This window comes from Hemitrygon akajei, chromosome 7 (genome assembly GCF_048418815.1).
Source record: "Hemitrygon akajei chromosome 7, sHemAka1.3, whole genome shotgun sequence".
NCBI classification, from domain to species: domain Eukaryota; kingdom Metazoa; phylum Chordata; class Chondrichthyes; order Myliobatiformes; family Dasyatidae; genus Hemitrygon; species Hemitrygon akajei.
In genome coordinates, this window is record NC_133130.1 from 82,361,487 (window position 1) to 82,376,158 (window position 14,672).

At 39.8% G+C, this 14,672-nt stretch overlaps 1 protein-coding gene across 2 annotated transcripts in view; it reads right to left on the bottom strand.

Annotated features, from left to right (window-relative positions):
- The window catches only part of plcb1 (phospholipase C beta 1), a 950,430-nt gene that overhangs the window by 72,726 nt on the left and 863,032 nt on the right, over nt 1-14,672 (bottom strand). For both annotated transcript variants that reach the window (XM_073051321.1, XM_073051322.1), the window contains exon 28: nt 2,445-2,625. In XM_073051321.1, coding sequence (XP_072907422.1) covers nt 2,445-2,625 — 181 coding nt within the window. The remainder of the gene's footprint in view (nt 1-2,444; nt 2,626-14,672) is intronic.

Sequence of the window (14,672 nt, forward strand, 5' to 3'; positions counted from 1 at the left end):
CAGTGGGAGTGCAGAGGAACTTAATGGGTGGTAGCTGCAGAAATAAGTTTGGCAACAATAATGCCTATAACTTGTATTCATCCCAGTCTAGTGGGAATAAGTTTCCTTTCATGGATGCTGCAAATATCTGGGCTGGTATGATCTCAATATTATTCCTTGTGAGTATGAGCATACAGCAGCTACTGTCATAATATAAAATTAACCAAAATTGAATGAAATTTCCAATCTCTTTTAAACCCTGAGGCCATGTGAGAATGTGAGACAACAGTCATGAGGAACATTCCTTTCAGTCTTAGCTTAAAGAGAGATTGTTACTGCTTTGGAGAACAACCCATGCAAGTATAAGGACATCCATTGCAAGAGTAGGGAGTGCATTGCTTGTGGTGACAAAGAGGGAATGTACTTAATACTATATAACAACTTTCATGATTACAAGATGCCCCACAAACGTGAACAACAATGAACTTTATTTTGAAGTTCAGAAAAATATTCTAACTAGTTTGCACAAACTGAAATTTGATAAGGGAACAGAAAATCTGATTTAGTACTCCTAACTGTTTGGTCAAAGACCGTTGTCTTCTTCAAATAATGCCATCCAACCTGGGGTATATAACATCTCACCCGCAGGGTGCCTCCTCTGAAAATACAACATTTTTTTTTAGATGTCCCTGCTATTTGAGATTAGGCCAACATTTACTTCAAGGTCTCAACACAAAGATCACCCGGTTTAGATGTGTCTTTATTTTGGTTCAGAGGGCAAGCAGGTAGCTTCTACCCTAGCTTTATTTCTTCAACACTTGCACCCATTGCAGATTTGGCACTGGGGTGAAGAGAGAAACTAACTTTCTTCTGTTGGTGTCTAATAGAATTACCTTCTTTATATCTCCATCATCAATATTCTGGAGATCACCACTGACCAGAAACTTGACTTTCTACATAAGCATCATGGCCACAAGTGCAGGTCAAAGATCAAGTTTTCAGTGGCAACTGACTATCTCTCCACCATCCACAAGGCACAAATCAGAAACACGCTCTACTTAACAACTATCAAGAAGTTTGATACATATAGGACAAAACAGCCTGCATTGCTGGTGCAGTGAATACCAATACTAAATACGCTGCAGATACTTGTTCAAGTTAGATTGACAGCATCTTTCAAGCTGGCAACCTCTTCCACCTTCTGTTGTGAATGTATATGCATCAATATTCGCTCCAATTGAATATTAACTGCACGAGAAGACCTTTGAGATAGCTGAGAGAGTTAGAATGACAAACAAGGGGATAAGATACAAAGGAATGTAACTGCAATCCTTCAATTATTACCCTGGAAACCCATCACCAGTACTTCGGCTGTGCAAGGTCTAAGTAATGAAGGACATGCATCTCAAGAAGGTAGCTGATCGTTACTTTCTTGAAGACATACATGGGTGGCGAGTAAATCAAAGTTCAAAGTAAATTTAATATCAAAATACATATATGGCACCATATTCATTTTCTCAATAAATCTATAGAATAATAACCATAACATAATCAATGAAATATTGCCCAACCTGGGTGTTTAACCAGAGGGCAGAAGGCAACAAACTGTGCCAATACAAAAATAAATCAATAATAATAATAACAACAATGAAGAAATAGACAATAAATATTGAGAACATGAGATGAAGAGTCTATGAAAGTGAGCTATTGGTTGTGGGAACGGTTCAATGATGGTGCAAGTGAAATTGAGTGAAGTACTCCCCTTTGATGGTTGAAGGGTAGTAACTGTTCCTGAACCTAGTGGTGTTCAAATGATGGTCTGGTGGGCAATATACAACAGTTAGTTAAAAGAATGACTTTGACTCAGGCTAGCCTCAGGAATAGATCTAGATTTAATTTCAGCATCTCATGCTCTCCTACACTGAACAAGCCTGGATACTACAAAAGTAGCAGGGTCAGCTTTCTGGATGAAGCCAAACCTACACATGAACTGAATACAGCTTCTTCTGCTTTGTGTCCAAACTGTTTGAACAGGAATACGTCCAAGTCGAAATCCAATATGACCACTGTCCTCAAGCTATCCCTGCCCTCCCCCCATCCTCCACACCCCACCTTGTGCCACTCTTGAATGAAGGTCAGCTCTATTAACCCAGCCCTGTCTACAGGGCTGATTGTGGCTGTGGCTAAAATTGCAAGCTTAGTTGCCTGAATTTAACATTCTCAAGGATTAAAATGAGCAGCATCTGCTTATTTGTGACTGAGACTGAAGTGAATTTTAGTTCTAACCAAACTGTACTTTTCCACCACATTATCACCATCAGCACATCCATTAACATGCACTACATTTATTAGTAATTGCCCACTTGAAAGATCTTCGTTTGTAAAGAACAATCAAAATGACTGCAAACAAAATCTGAACTTGCATACCTACAGGACACAAAATACTGAACAGCACTTGTTCCCACCTGTTTAACGTGTTCGCGCTTCTGATATTTTTCACTGTAATACTGCTCCTGTCGCAGGTTCAGCAGCTGCTGCTGTTGTTGTTCCTTGAGCTCAGCTAACTTTTGTGTCATTTCTGCATCAAGGGCAGAAAGTTCCTTCTCAATTGTTGAGCTTGCATGATCTGGACTTGCTGATTCAGGCCTGTCATGAAAGAAAAAAAAAATCAAGATGTACTTGTATTATCACAAAAGATAATGTTTAAAAAATAAGATAAATTACTTCTCACTGCAGAATCACCTGATACTGCATTACAAAAACTGATGTCACACATATATTGTATGTGCGCTTCAGAAGTGATATCTAATAGATGCAGAGTGGTTATGCTATTGGTTATCAGGCATCATTAAACTAAGCTCAAATAAAGAATTCCAGCAAAAAGCAATTTTATCTTCCAGATACAGTCCCTTCAAAAAATATTCAGCCACCATAACTATTTTCAAATTTTACTGTCTTATTTTCTAAATGTAAAATATATTGATGTAGGATTCTTGAGCTAATCCACAAAACATTTTGCATCATATCAAATCAAAAGAAAAATTTCAAAACCTGTTAACAATTCTCTAAAAATTAAAAATTAAAATTGTGAGACTGGAAAAAGTATTTATCCCCTTTGTAATTACTACTCCAACTTTCATTGGGTAATACTGTATATTACCTTACCAACTCACTCAATTTATTGATGTAAAAAATTGGAGGATCTCCTGTTTTCAATAAATTCCATAATATAAATACCACCTCTCTCTATCAGGTCCAAAAGCATGGTAGATTTTCAACAGACCAAACCAAATGAAGACAAAAAAGCATTCTAGACAAGTGACAGCAGAGAATCACAAATCTGGGGAACAGTACAAGACCATCATAAAGGCACTGAACATACCTCGGAGTTCAATGCAGTCCATCATTAAAAAGCAGAAAAATATGAAACCATAGCCACACTGCCTGCGTCAGGCTGTCCCTCTAAACTTAGTCACCGGGGAAGAATGGCACTTGTAAAAGAGGTTACTGTGGCACAAACTGTTGCTCTGAGAGAGCTGCAGAAGTCAATGTCTGCACCTGGAGATGAAGTTCATGGCTCCACAATCTCTAAGGCCTTGCATGAAAAGGGTACTTATGGAAGAGTGGTAAGGAAAAAGCCCTGGCTAAAAAAAACGTATCTTTGCCTGTAAAGACTTTGCAAAGCATCACTTCGAAGATAATGTAAAGATATGGAAGGAAGTCTTGTGGTCAGATGAGACTAAAATAGATCTTTTTGGCCTCAAAACTAAGCAGCCCGTGTGGCGTAAATGTAATATTGCTCATCAGCCAGGTAACACCAGATGGTCTGGTGGGCAATATACAACAGTTAGTTAAAAGAATGTAAAGTAAGGTGGAGGTAGTATCATGCTATGTGGATGCTTTTCGGCAGCAGACTCTGGAAATCTGGTCAGGATTGATGGGAAGATAAATCCTGCTAAATACAGAGAGATCCTGGATAAAAGCTTGCTAGCCTCTGCCAGAAATACACTGATTTCAAGACACTGTACTGTTATTTGCATTTTGTAGTCCTGGTTCATTTTGACTCTCCCTAATTCTGCATCCTCCTTCAGCTCTATAACACTGAACTATCTGTGTTCCTCCACTTAACCTCTATTTGCAGCCTTGATTTTAATTACTCCTCTTTTTGGTTTGTGTTTTCAGCTGCCTCGGCCCTAAACAATGCAATTCTCTCTCTAACTTCCCATGTTTCTCTTTCCTCCTTTAGTATTATTCTGCAAACTTACCTTTTGGATCCTTATCCTAATATCTTCTCTGCGTGACCCCGTGTCATTCTTTATTTAATTACAAAACCCCACTGAAATATCTTACTGAGGTAAAATTTATTAATTAGCACCATGTCATCTCCAAAAAGATCTTACACTTTTCAATGAGATAAATTATTTAAAAGCAGAAAAGACAAAACAGAGAGATGGAAGAAAACATATCCAATGGTGTTATTAAGAACATGTGCAACACGTGTGCATACACACACACACACACACACACGCACGCACGCACACACACACACACACACACACACACACACACACACACACACACACACACACACACACACACACACACACACACACACACACACACACACACACACACACACACACACGTGAAACTGCTGCACATTCACAGTAAGTCCATCAACATGTGGAAAGAGAAAGGAACAAGTAGGAATGGAAATAGAGTAAGTGCAGAGTTATTTTACCACTGGGAAATACAGAAGAACAGGTTGTTAATTTTAATTTGCTCAGTGAAAATGAGCATCAACGAGTTGGTAGTTCATCATAAATCTTGTCCAATTATTGTTTCATCCTGGTTTACAAAGTTAAAATTAGCTCTGGTCATTTTCTTTGGGGGGCATTTATTTAAGCTAATTCTGGACAAGTTTTGTGCGTCACAGGCCCGGGGAGACACCGGATTGCTTGGAGGTAGAGAGAGTTTAAACGAAGCGAGTGGGGCAGTCAGCACATATTGCACGCCACAGTCCTGAGGAGACACTGAATTGCTTGGTGGGAGAGGGAGCTTAAAAGAAGTGTGCAGGTCAGTTGGCACATTTTGCGCACCACTGTCCTCAGGAGACATTGGATTGTGCAAAATAAAGTGGAGTGGCCGTTGTTGGAGTGGGGAATTGAGGCTTTGGTGAGGAGAGAGGCAAGGCCGTAGGTAGATTCTTTTTGTTACATTCTTTTTTTATTCCTAATTGCACATTTAAAGCAGTGGAGATGCCTGACAGGATACTAGAATGCTCCTTCTGTGGGATTTGGGAAGGTAGGGAGAACTCCAGTGTCCCTGAAGACTACACCTGCAAGAAGTGCATCTGGCTACAGCTTCTAACAGAGTGTGTTAAGCAGTTGGAGCTGGAACTGGATGAACCCCAAATCATTCGGGAGGCTGAGGGTTAGATAGACAAGACATACAAGGAGGTAGTTACATTCAAGGTGCAGCACACAGGTTAACCGGGTGATTGCCAGGAGAAAGGGGATAGGCAGCCCGTACCGAGTAGCCCTGTGGCTGGTCCCTCAACAGCAGGTATATCGCTTTGGATACCGTTGGGGGGAAAGATCTGGCAGAGGAAAGCTGCAGGGTGGTCAATCCTCTGGCACTGAGTCTAGCTCTGTGGCTCAGAAGGGAAATGGGGAGAAGAAGAGAGCTGTAATGATAGAGGATTCAGAGGTTATGGCAACAGAAAGGATGTTCTGTTGATGAAAATGAGATCCCCAGATGGTATGTTGCCTCTCAGATGCCAGGGTCAGGGGCATCTCTGGTCAAGTCCACAGCATTATTAAGTAGGAGGGTGAGCAGCCAGAGGTCGTGGTCCATGTCAGTACCAATGACATGGGTAGGAAGGGTGATGAGGTCCTGCAAAGTGACTTGAGGGAGTTAGGTGCTAAGTTAAAGGACAGGACCTCCATTGTTGTGATTTCAGGATTCCTACCCGTGTCACTTGCAGGCCAGAAATTGGAAGATCGTGCAGTTTAACACAGGGCTAAGGAGTTGGAGCAGGAGGGACAGCTTCAGATTTTTGGATCATTCCCTTATAGGGAAGGTGGGACCTGTACAGGAGGGATGGTTTGCATCTGAAGCGGAGGGAGAACTAATATACAAGCAGGAATGTTTGCTAGTGCAGCACGGTGGGGGTTAAACTAGAGTTGCAGGGGGATGGAAAGAAGAGTGCCAGAACAAATAGTGGAGTGGTTGTGGAGAAAGATGTTGTTAAGCCTACATAAAAGTCAGGAATTGGAGGTTGACCATGGTGGAACTAATGTTCTCAGTTGTGTATATTTCAACGCAAGGACACTGTAGGAAAGGTGGATGAACTTGGGGCATGGATCACATGTGGAGTGTCCATTGTGTGAGTGGGCCAGTGCTGGAGTGACTTTGGCTTATCAGGCTTTGGTGAGGTAAGTATCCGGTAAATTTCTTCTTTATTCTAACTTTCTTGTCTGTTAGGGCACAGTTTGTGCAGTGAGAATGGCTCCAGGGGCTGTGTTTTACTCTGTGTGTGAGATGTGGGAGCTGTGGGAGACTTCCAGCTTCCAGGATAACCACATCTGCACCAGGTGCACCAAGCTGCAGCTCCTCAGGGGAACTGAAGCTACAGCCCGGTGACCTTCGGGTCACACGGGAGAATGAGGAGGCGATAGATAGGAGCTACATAGGTTGTCTCCCCTAAGTTGCAGGAGGCAGGTAACTGGGTGACTGTCCGGAGAAGGAAGGAAAATGGATAGCGAGCGCAAAGTACCCCTGTGGCCATTCCCATCAAGAACAAGTATACCACTTTGGATACTGTTAGAGGGGATGACCTACCAGGGAGGAGCTGCTAGTGACTGGGTCCCTGGCACTGAATCTGGTGCTGTGGCTCAGAAGAGAAGAGAGGTGAAGAGGACTGCAGTAGTGATAGGAGATACCGTAGAGGAACAGAGACGGGATTCTGTGGACATGGTAGAGATACCCAGATGGCACAATGCCTCCCAGGTGCCAGGGTTAGGGATGTCTTGATTCAGGTCCACGGCATTCTAAAGGGGGAGGGTCCGCAGACAGAAGTCTTGGTACATATTGGAACCAATGGCATAGGTAGGAAAGGTGATGAGGTTCTGAAGAGAGATTTTAAGGAGTTAGCTAGAAAGTTGAAAAGCAGGACCTCCAGGGTAGTAATCTCTGGATTGCTGCCTGTGCCACGTGCCAGTAAGGGTAAGAACAGGATGATTAAAAAATTTGACAGACTGGGTTGAGGAACTGAGGGAGCAGGAGTTCAGATTTCTGGATCATTGGAATCTCTTCTGGGGAAGGTACAACCTGTATGAAAGGTTTGGTTACATCTGAACCCGGAGGGGACCAATATCTTTTCAGACAAGTTTGCTCGAGCTGTTGGGGAAGGCTTAAACTAATTTGGCAGGGCGATGGGAACCAGGATGATAAGGCTGAGGATGGTGTAGTTAGTTTACAAACAGAGGCAGTGTGTAGTGAGACCACTAGCATGGACAGGCAGATGATAAGGCAAAATTGCAATCAATGGGATGAGTTGCAATGTAAAAGGGATACAAAATCAAAAAGGGTGATGAATACAGGACAGAAGGTGTTATACTTGAATGCATGCAGTATATGGAACTTGCAGCACAGTAGCAGATTAGCAGGTGTGGTGATGTGGGCATCAATGAATTGTGGCTGAAAGGAGACTTTAGCTGAGAGTTAAATGTCCAAGGATGCACATTGTATCGAAAGGACAGGCAGGAAGGCTTGGAGGTTTTGTTAGTAAAAAATGAAATTAAATCATTAGAAAGAGGAGACAAAGGGTTTGGAGGTGTAGAATCGGTAGGGGTAGAACTAAAGAATTGCAAGGATAAAAAGACCCTAATGGGAGTTATAGACAGACATCCAATAGCTGAAAGATGAGGTCTACAAATGGTAATGGGAGATAGAAAATGCATGTCAAAAGGGCAATGTTACAAGAATCATGGGGGATTTCAATATGCAGGTAGATTGAGAAAATTAAGTTGGTGCTGGATCAGAAGAGGGGGAATTTGATGGTTTTTTAGAGCAGCTCGTGGTTGGGCCCACTAGGAGATCAGCTATCCTGGACTGCGTGTTGTGCAATGAACCAGAACTGATTAAAGAGCTTAAGGGAAAGGAACCATTTGAGGCTAATGATTATAATATGAGAGAATTCACCCTGCCATTTGAAAAGGAGAAGCTAAAGTCAGATGTATCAGTATTACAGTGGAGTACAAGTAATTACAGAGGCATAAGAGGGGAACTGGCCAAAATTGAAAAAACGCTAGCAGGGATGATGGCAGAGTGGCATTGGCTAGAGTTTCTAGAAGCAATTTGGAAGGATTTATAAGCACTGCTAAGGCCTCACTTGGGAGTATCTTAAGGAGTTCCGAACCTTACCTAAGAAAGGATCTGATGACATTGGAGAGGGTTGTAAGTAGGTTCACAAAAATGATTCCAGCATTGAAAGGCTTATCATATGAGGAGCGTTTGATTGTTCTGGGCTTGTACTTACTGGAATTCAGAAGAATGGAGGAAGATCTCTTTGAAAGCTCTCAGTAGAGTGGCTGTTTCCTATGATGAGGGAGTCTAAGAATAGAGGGACATCTATTTAGAATGGAGATGATGGGGATTTTCTTTAGCCAGTGAGTGGTGAATCTGTGAAATTTGTTGCCACAGGCAGCTGTTGACAGATTCTTGATTAGTCTGGACAGGAATGAAGACGGGGAGAAGGCAGGAAATTGGGGCTGAGAGATAATGGATCAGCGTTAATGAAATGGTGGAGCAGACTTGATGGGCCATTTAGCCAAATTCTGCTCCTATATCTTATGCTCTTATGGTCACAGGAGGGACAGGACCTACAGCTCAATGTTCTGGAGTTCCGTTGATTTAGACATGACAGAACAGGAGGGATTAAAGGGGGAGGGTGGCATTACTAGTAAGGAAAATTTCATGGTAATGCTCAGTCAGGAGAGACTGGAGAGCTTGTCTTGTGAGGCTTTATGGGTAGAACTGAGAAATAAGAAAGATATGACCATATTAATGAGATTATATTATAGAATACTCATAGTCCATGGTATTCAGAGAAACAAATTTGATTACAAAATGTTGAAAGAAACATAAGGTTGTGAGAGTAGGTGATCATAACTTTCCACATATTGACAGGGAATTTCATACTGTAAAAGGACTGGATGGGATAGAGCTTGTTAAATATGTTGAGGAAAATTTCCTCAATTAGTACATAGAAGTCCCAACTAGAGAGTGTGTAATATTAGATCTCCTATTAAGGATTGAGACAGGGCAGGTGCAGACGTTTGTGTAGGGGAACACGGTGCATCTAGTAATCATAATGCTATTACTTTCAATGTAATTAAGGAAAGGGTAGGTCTAGTCCTCATGTTGTGATTCTACGTTGGAAAAAGGCTCATTTTGATGATATCAGAAAGGACTGGCAAGTGTGGATTGGGACAGGTCGTTTTCTGGCAAAGGTGTACTTGGTAAGTTGGCCTTCAAAAGTGAGATTTTGAGAGTATGAAGTTTGTATGTTCCGATCAGAATAAAGAACAAGGATTAAGGTTTGAGGACCAGGAATCCCCAGTGTGTTCCCTCGGACTCTGTGGGAGGCAAGTGCAGAAATTGCAGGGGCCTGAGCAGAGAAATTTATAACATCCTTAAGCCATGTGTGAGCTGCCGGAGGATTGGAGGATAGCTAATGTTTTTCTGTTGTTTAAGAAAGGCCAGGAAATTATAGGCCGGAGAGCCTGGCATCAGTAGTGGGTAAGTTATTGGTATTCTAAGGGACCAGATACATAAGTATTTGTTTAGACAGGGACTGATTACGATAGTCACCATGGCTTTGAGCGTGGTAAGTCGTACCTAACCAATCTTACAAAGTTTGTCAATGAAGTTACCAGGCAAGGTTAGGCAAGGCTCTGCATGTTGCCTACATGAACCTTAGGAAGGCCTTTGACAAGGGGACCCATAGGAAGTTGGTGAAGAAGGTTCAATTGCTTGGCATTCGAGATAAAGTAGTAAGTAAATTAGATTAGACATTGGTTGTGCAGAAGAAGCCAGACAGTGGTAGTAGGTGGTTGCCCCTCTGACTGAAAGCCTGTGACTCACACACATTAGTGTTGGTACATTGTTGTTTGTTATCTATATGATTTGGATGATAATGTTGTAAACTGGATCAGCAAATTGGCAGATGACATCGAGATTGAGGGTGTAGTGGACAGTAAAGAAGACTATCAAAGTTTCCAGCAGGATATGGTCTAGCTGGTGAAATGGACTGAAAAATGGCAGATGAAATTTAAGGCAGAGAAGTGTGAGGGGTTGCACTTTGGGGGGACCAACCAGGGTGGGTCTTATACGGTGTGCAGCAGGGCATTGAGGAGTGTGGTAGAACAAAGGAATCTGGGACTACAGATCCATAATTCCTTGAAAGTGGCATCACAGAAGGTAGGGTCTTAAAGGAAGCTTTTGGCTCATTGGCCTTTTAATTTATTTATTTATTTACTAATTAACTTTTCAGAAAATTACAAAGAATAAATGTAATGATAAAATAGTAAGAAAGAAAAAAAATAATATTAACCCTCCCCTCCTTAACCCTTGCCTAAAGAGAGAAAAAAAAGAAATACAGAAGAGAAAGATGGCCTGGATATCGGAGGATCCCCACATGCTCCATGGAGTTCAAAATAATTTTAATTTTTATTTTTACTTTCCCCAATTACTTTATAATTTTATCTTCAAAGGACCTATGTATTTAATCCTATCTTTTGTAGGTATGGGAGCCAAATTTTCAAAAATATATCATATTCATTTCTTAGATTGTATGTAATTTTTTCAAGTGGAATACAACTATATATTTCATTATTCCAACGATCCATAGTTAAATATTAATCAGATTTCCAAGTAACTGCGATAACTTTTTTGGCTACTGCCAATGCAATTTTTATAAATTTTTTCTGATACTTATTCAATTTAAGTTTCGGTATTGTCCCTTCAATGTCTCCTAATAAAAAAAATTGGACTATGTGGGAGTTGTACTCCAGTAATTTGTTCTAATAAAAGTCTTAGATTTATCCAAAATGATTGAATTTTAAAACAAGACCAACTAAAATGTAAAAAAGTACCAATTTCTTGATTACATCGAGAACATTGGTCAGACATATTTGAATTTAATCTATTTATTTTCTGTGGTGTTATATATAATTGATGTAAAAAATTATATTGTACTAATCTAAGTTGAACATATATTGTATTTATCATACTATCAGAACATAATCTTGACCAGTTTTTTCCATCAATTTTAATATTCAAATCAGATTCCCATTTTTGTCTTGATTTATGAATTCCTGATTTAATTGTCTGTTTTTGAATCAAATTGTACATACAGGATGTAAATTTTTTAATTTTTCCTTTTTGAATTAATATTTCTATTTCACTAGGTTTTGGCATCAACATTGTTTGACCCAGCTTTTCTCGTAAATAAGCCTTTAATTGAAAATAACAGAAAAGAGTGTTGTTTGATATTTTATATTTATTTTTTAATTGATCAAACAACATCAATATACCTCCTTCAAAACAATCACCTATGTATTTAATCCCCTTTTGGAACCAATTATGTAAACGTTTATTATCCATTGTAAAAGTAATAAGCCTATTTTGAATTAAAGTTCTTTTTGCTAATAAAGATTTCTTTATCTCATCGTCCATATTTACCTTATTCCATAAATCAATCAAGTGTCTTAATATAGGAGATTCTTTTTTTTCCCGTATCCATTTGGATTCCCATTTATATATAAAATCTTCTGGTATGTTTTCTCCTATCTTATCTAATTCTATTCTAATCCATGCCGGTTTTTCTTCATCAAAAAAAGACGCAATAAATCTAAGTTGATTTGCTTTATAATAATTCTTAAAATTTGGAAGTTGTAACCCTCCTAAGTCAAATGTACATGTCAATTTTTCCAATGATATTCTTGACATCTTTCCTTTCCATCATTGGCCTTCTTAAATCAATATTTTGAGTACAGGAGTTAGAATGTTATGTTGAAATTGTTTAAGATGTTGGTGAGGTCTAATTTGAAATATTGTGTCCAGTGGGTGACCAAAACTGAGGTGTATGGAAGGCTATGTTCTGGGTGCAGGTCAATGGTCTAGGCTGATTAATGGTTCAGCACAGACTAGATTGGCCTAAGGGCCTTTTTCTATGCTGTAGTGTTCTATAAGTCAAAAAATACAACATCTTTCATATTTGATCATAAGCACTGTCATCCGTTTCTCGAATCAACCTGAAAAACCTCAACAACACCTCAGGGAATATATTTTTCTTCTCAGTCTTGCACAGGTATTTTTACGTTTTGTGTGTTGTTCAGTTTACACACAAATAAATCATGTTAATTTAAGTTTGTTAACTCATATTCCTCCTTGTCTTGTAATGTACTATGCTGTTGCTGCAAAAATCTGATCTTCTTGCATTTATAATCTTATGTATGACTGTGACAACAATAAACGTGAAGTTGAACTTTCTCGCCGTAACTACGGGTAGATTGCAGTTGCAAGTAACTCTGGAGTTCTTCCAGAGGGCCTTGCTCCGAGGGTCAATTCCCGGCTGGGCTCCTCCATTATAAGGCAGAACTAATGCACGGCATTTATGTCTGAGAGTACATGCAGTTGACAGTGACTTTGAAGAGCTGAACAATTCGTATCAATTACCCTTCATTCTGAAAGTTCTAAAGTGTGGGAAAAGTCCTGTGTGGCAAGTGGATTGCTGTTCAGCAGTGTTACCAGAGCAGATGAGTTATGCACATCAGGTTGGCATTCAAAAGATAGGGAGATATGTTGACTGATTAATGTTTAAAGTCCACAATTACTAAAAACAGTGATATCCCTCATGACACTACAGTTGAGGCTCATTTTAAGCCAATACAATTGCAAGTTCATGATGAGTTTCAATTGATGAAACTACAGAAGTGGGAACATGGCATTTCGATCAGTTTGCAACAGCTGGGTCTCATAACTCAGTGAGATGTTCTTCTATCATCACATCACATAAGTTCTTTCTCATTCAAGTCTGACAATTTCAGTCCCTCACGTAAAGCAGTTCTCTGAGGCAAAGGCCAGTGTGAAGCAAATGTTTGATTTTTTTATGTGACTTCAATTTCTGTGCCTTTTGTTGGGTTGTTCTGAGAGGTGTCTACAGTAACTATTGTAAGGGCCAAGTAAGCTAAGAATAATAATTGTGAAATTATTAATAATGAATAACACATGTTAATAATTAGAGGCCATACACTACAATTGCCAGAAAACATTAGAGTTATACCACAACTCTAAATATTTCACAATTACATGACCCAGTAAAATAAGGACATACAGTAATTTTTAAGGATACAATATCTTACGGCGACACCTTTCTCCCTTATTAGGGAGAGAGAGAGAGAGAGAGAGAGAGAGAGAGCCTGTGGTATATCAGATACCGGGTGAACGCGTAGTTTTTGGAGTACTACAAGTCTGTGTCTCTGCTGTTGCTTTTGCTCATGCTTGAGTGCTCAGTGGAGGCTGCCGATGCTGTTTTTTGCTGGTGGGAGGGGGGTGATTGTTGCTTGCTACTGCTTACGTGAGGGAGGGAGGGACGTTGCAAGGGACTTTGGGGTTCTAACATTTAACTGTCATTCATTCTTTGGAGCACTCCTCTGTTTTCGTGGATGGTTGCGAAGAACGAGCATTTCAGGATGTATATTGTATACATGTCTCTGACATTAAATGTACCTTCGAAACCTTTGAATCTTACCATGTCCAGTCTTAATCAAAAATGGCAGTGGCAACTTTTCTCAGATAGGCATAGCATGATTCATAAGATGACACCAGCGTGATTTATTTCTGCACTATGATGTATATCTTTTGCCCAAAATGAAATTGCCTTTGAACACTGGTTATGCCTTGAGAATCTGTTATGAAGAAGTAAAATAATACATAAAATGAAAACTATCTCATCTTTGAGGTCAAATAGGAATTTAAGAAAAACCATATTATTTTGTTATTTTACTATTTCCTCACAATATAAGCGCTGTCCGTTTGTGTCCAGTGGTGGACCAGAGTGCTGGGGACATATTTTTAGCCCTAACATTGGTGATCTGTATTCAGCTCTGTGCCAGATTATGCCTGGTACAGAAACCTCAAGCCTATTGACACGAACGATGATTGTAGACCATGACAAAGAAATGGATAAATACTGTAAATCCCTCTTTGTAGTTAATTACAATTAAATAATATTTTAATTGTTTTAAAGTGCTTTGATTATTTTTAGCAATAATCTCATTTTTGATTGTTATAAATGCTTCTAAAACATAGCAAAGCCAGTGATTTGCAAGATTAGGGACATGAGAGGAGACTGAATATTAATAGGTGGCCCACCATTCAGCTTTAGGTAAACCTGGAGGAAAAGGAAGACAAGCATTGGACTCCACTTAGAATTCCCAGCTAATATCATCGAACATTATTCAAGCTATGAAACTTCATGCTACAAAGTCTATAGTTAGTCCAGATCTGTTCACTGGACGATGCAGTGTTTAACCGAGCATATTCATGCAAATCACAATCACTTTTGACAGTCTCTCTTCTCTAAAGTAATGCTTACTCTGTGATATTTCCTTGGTCATACATAT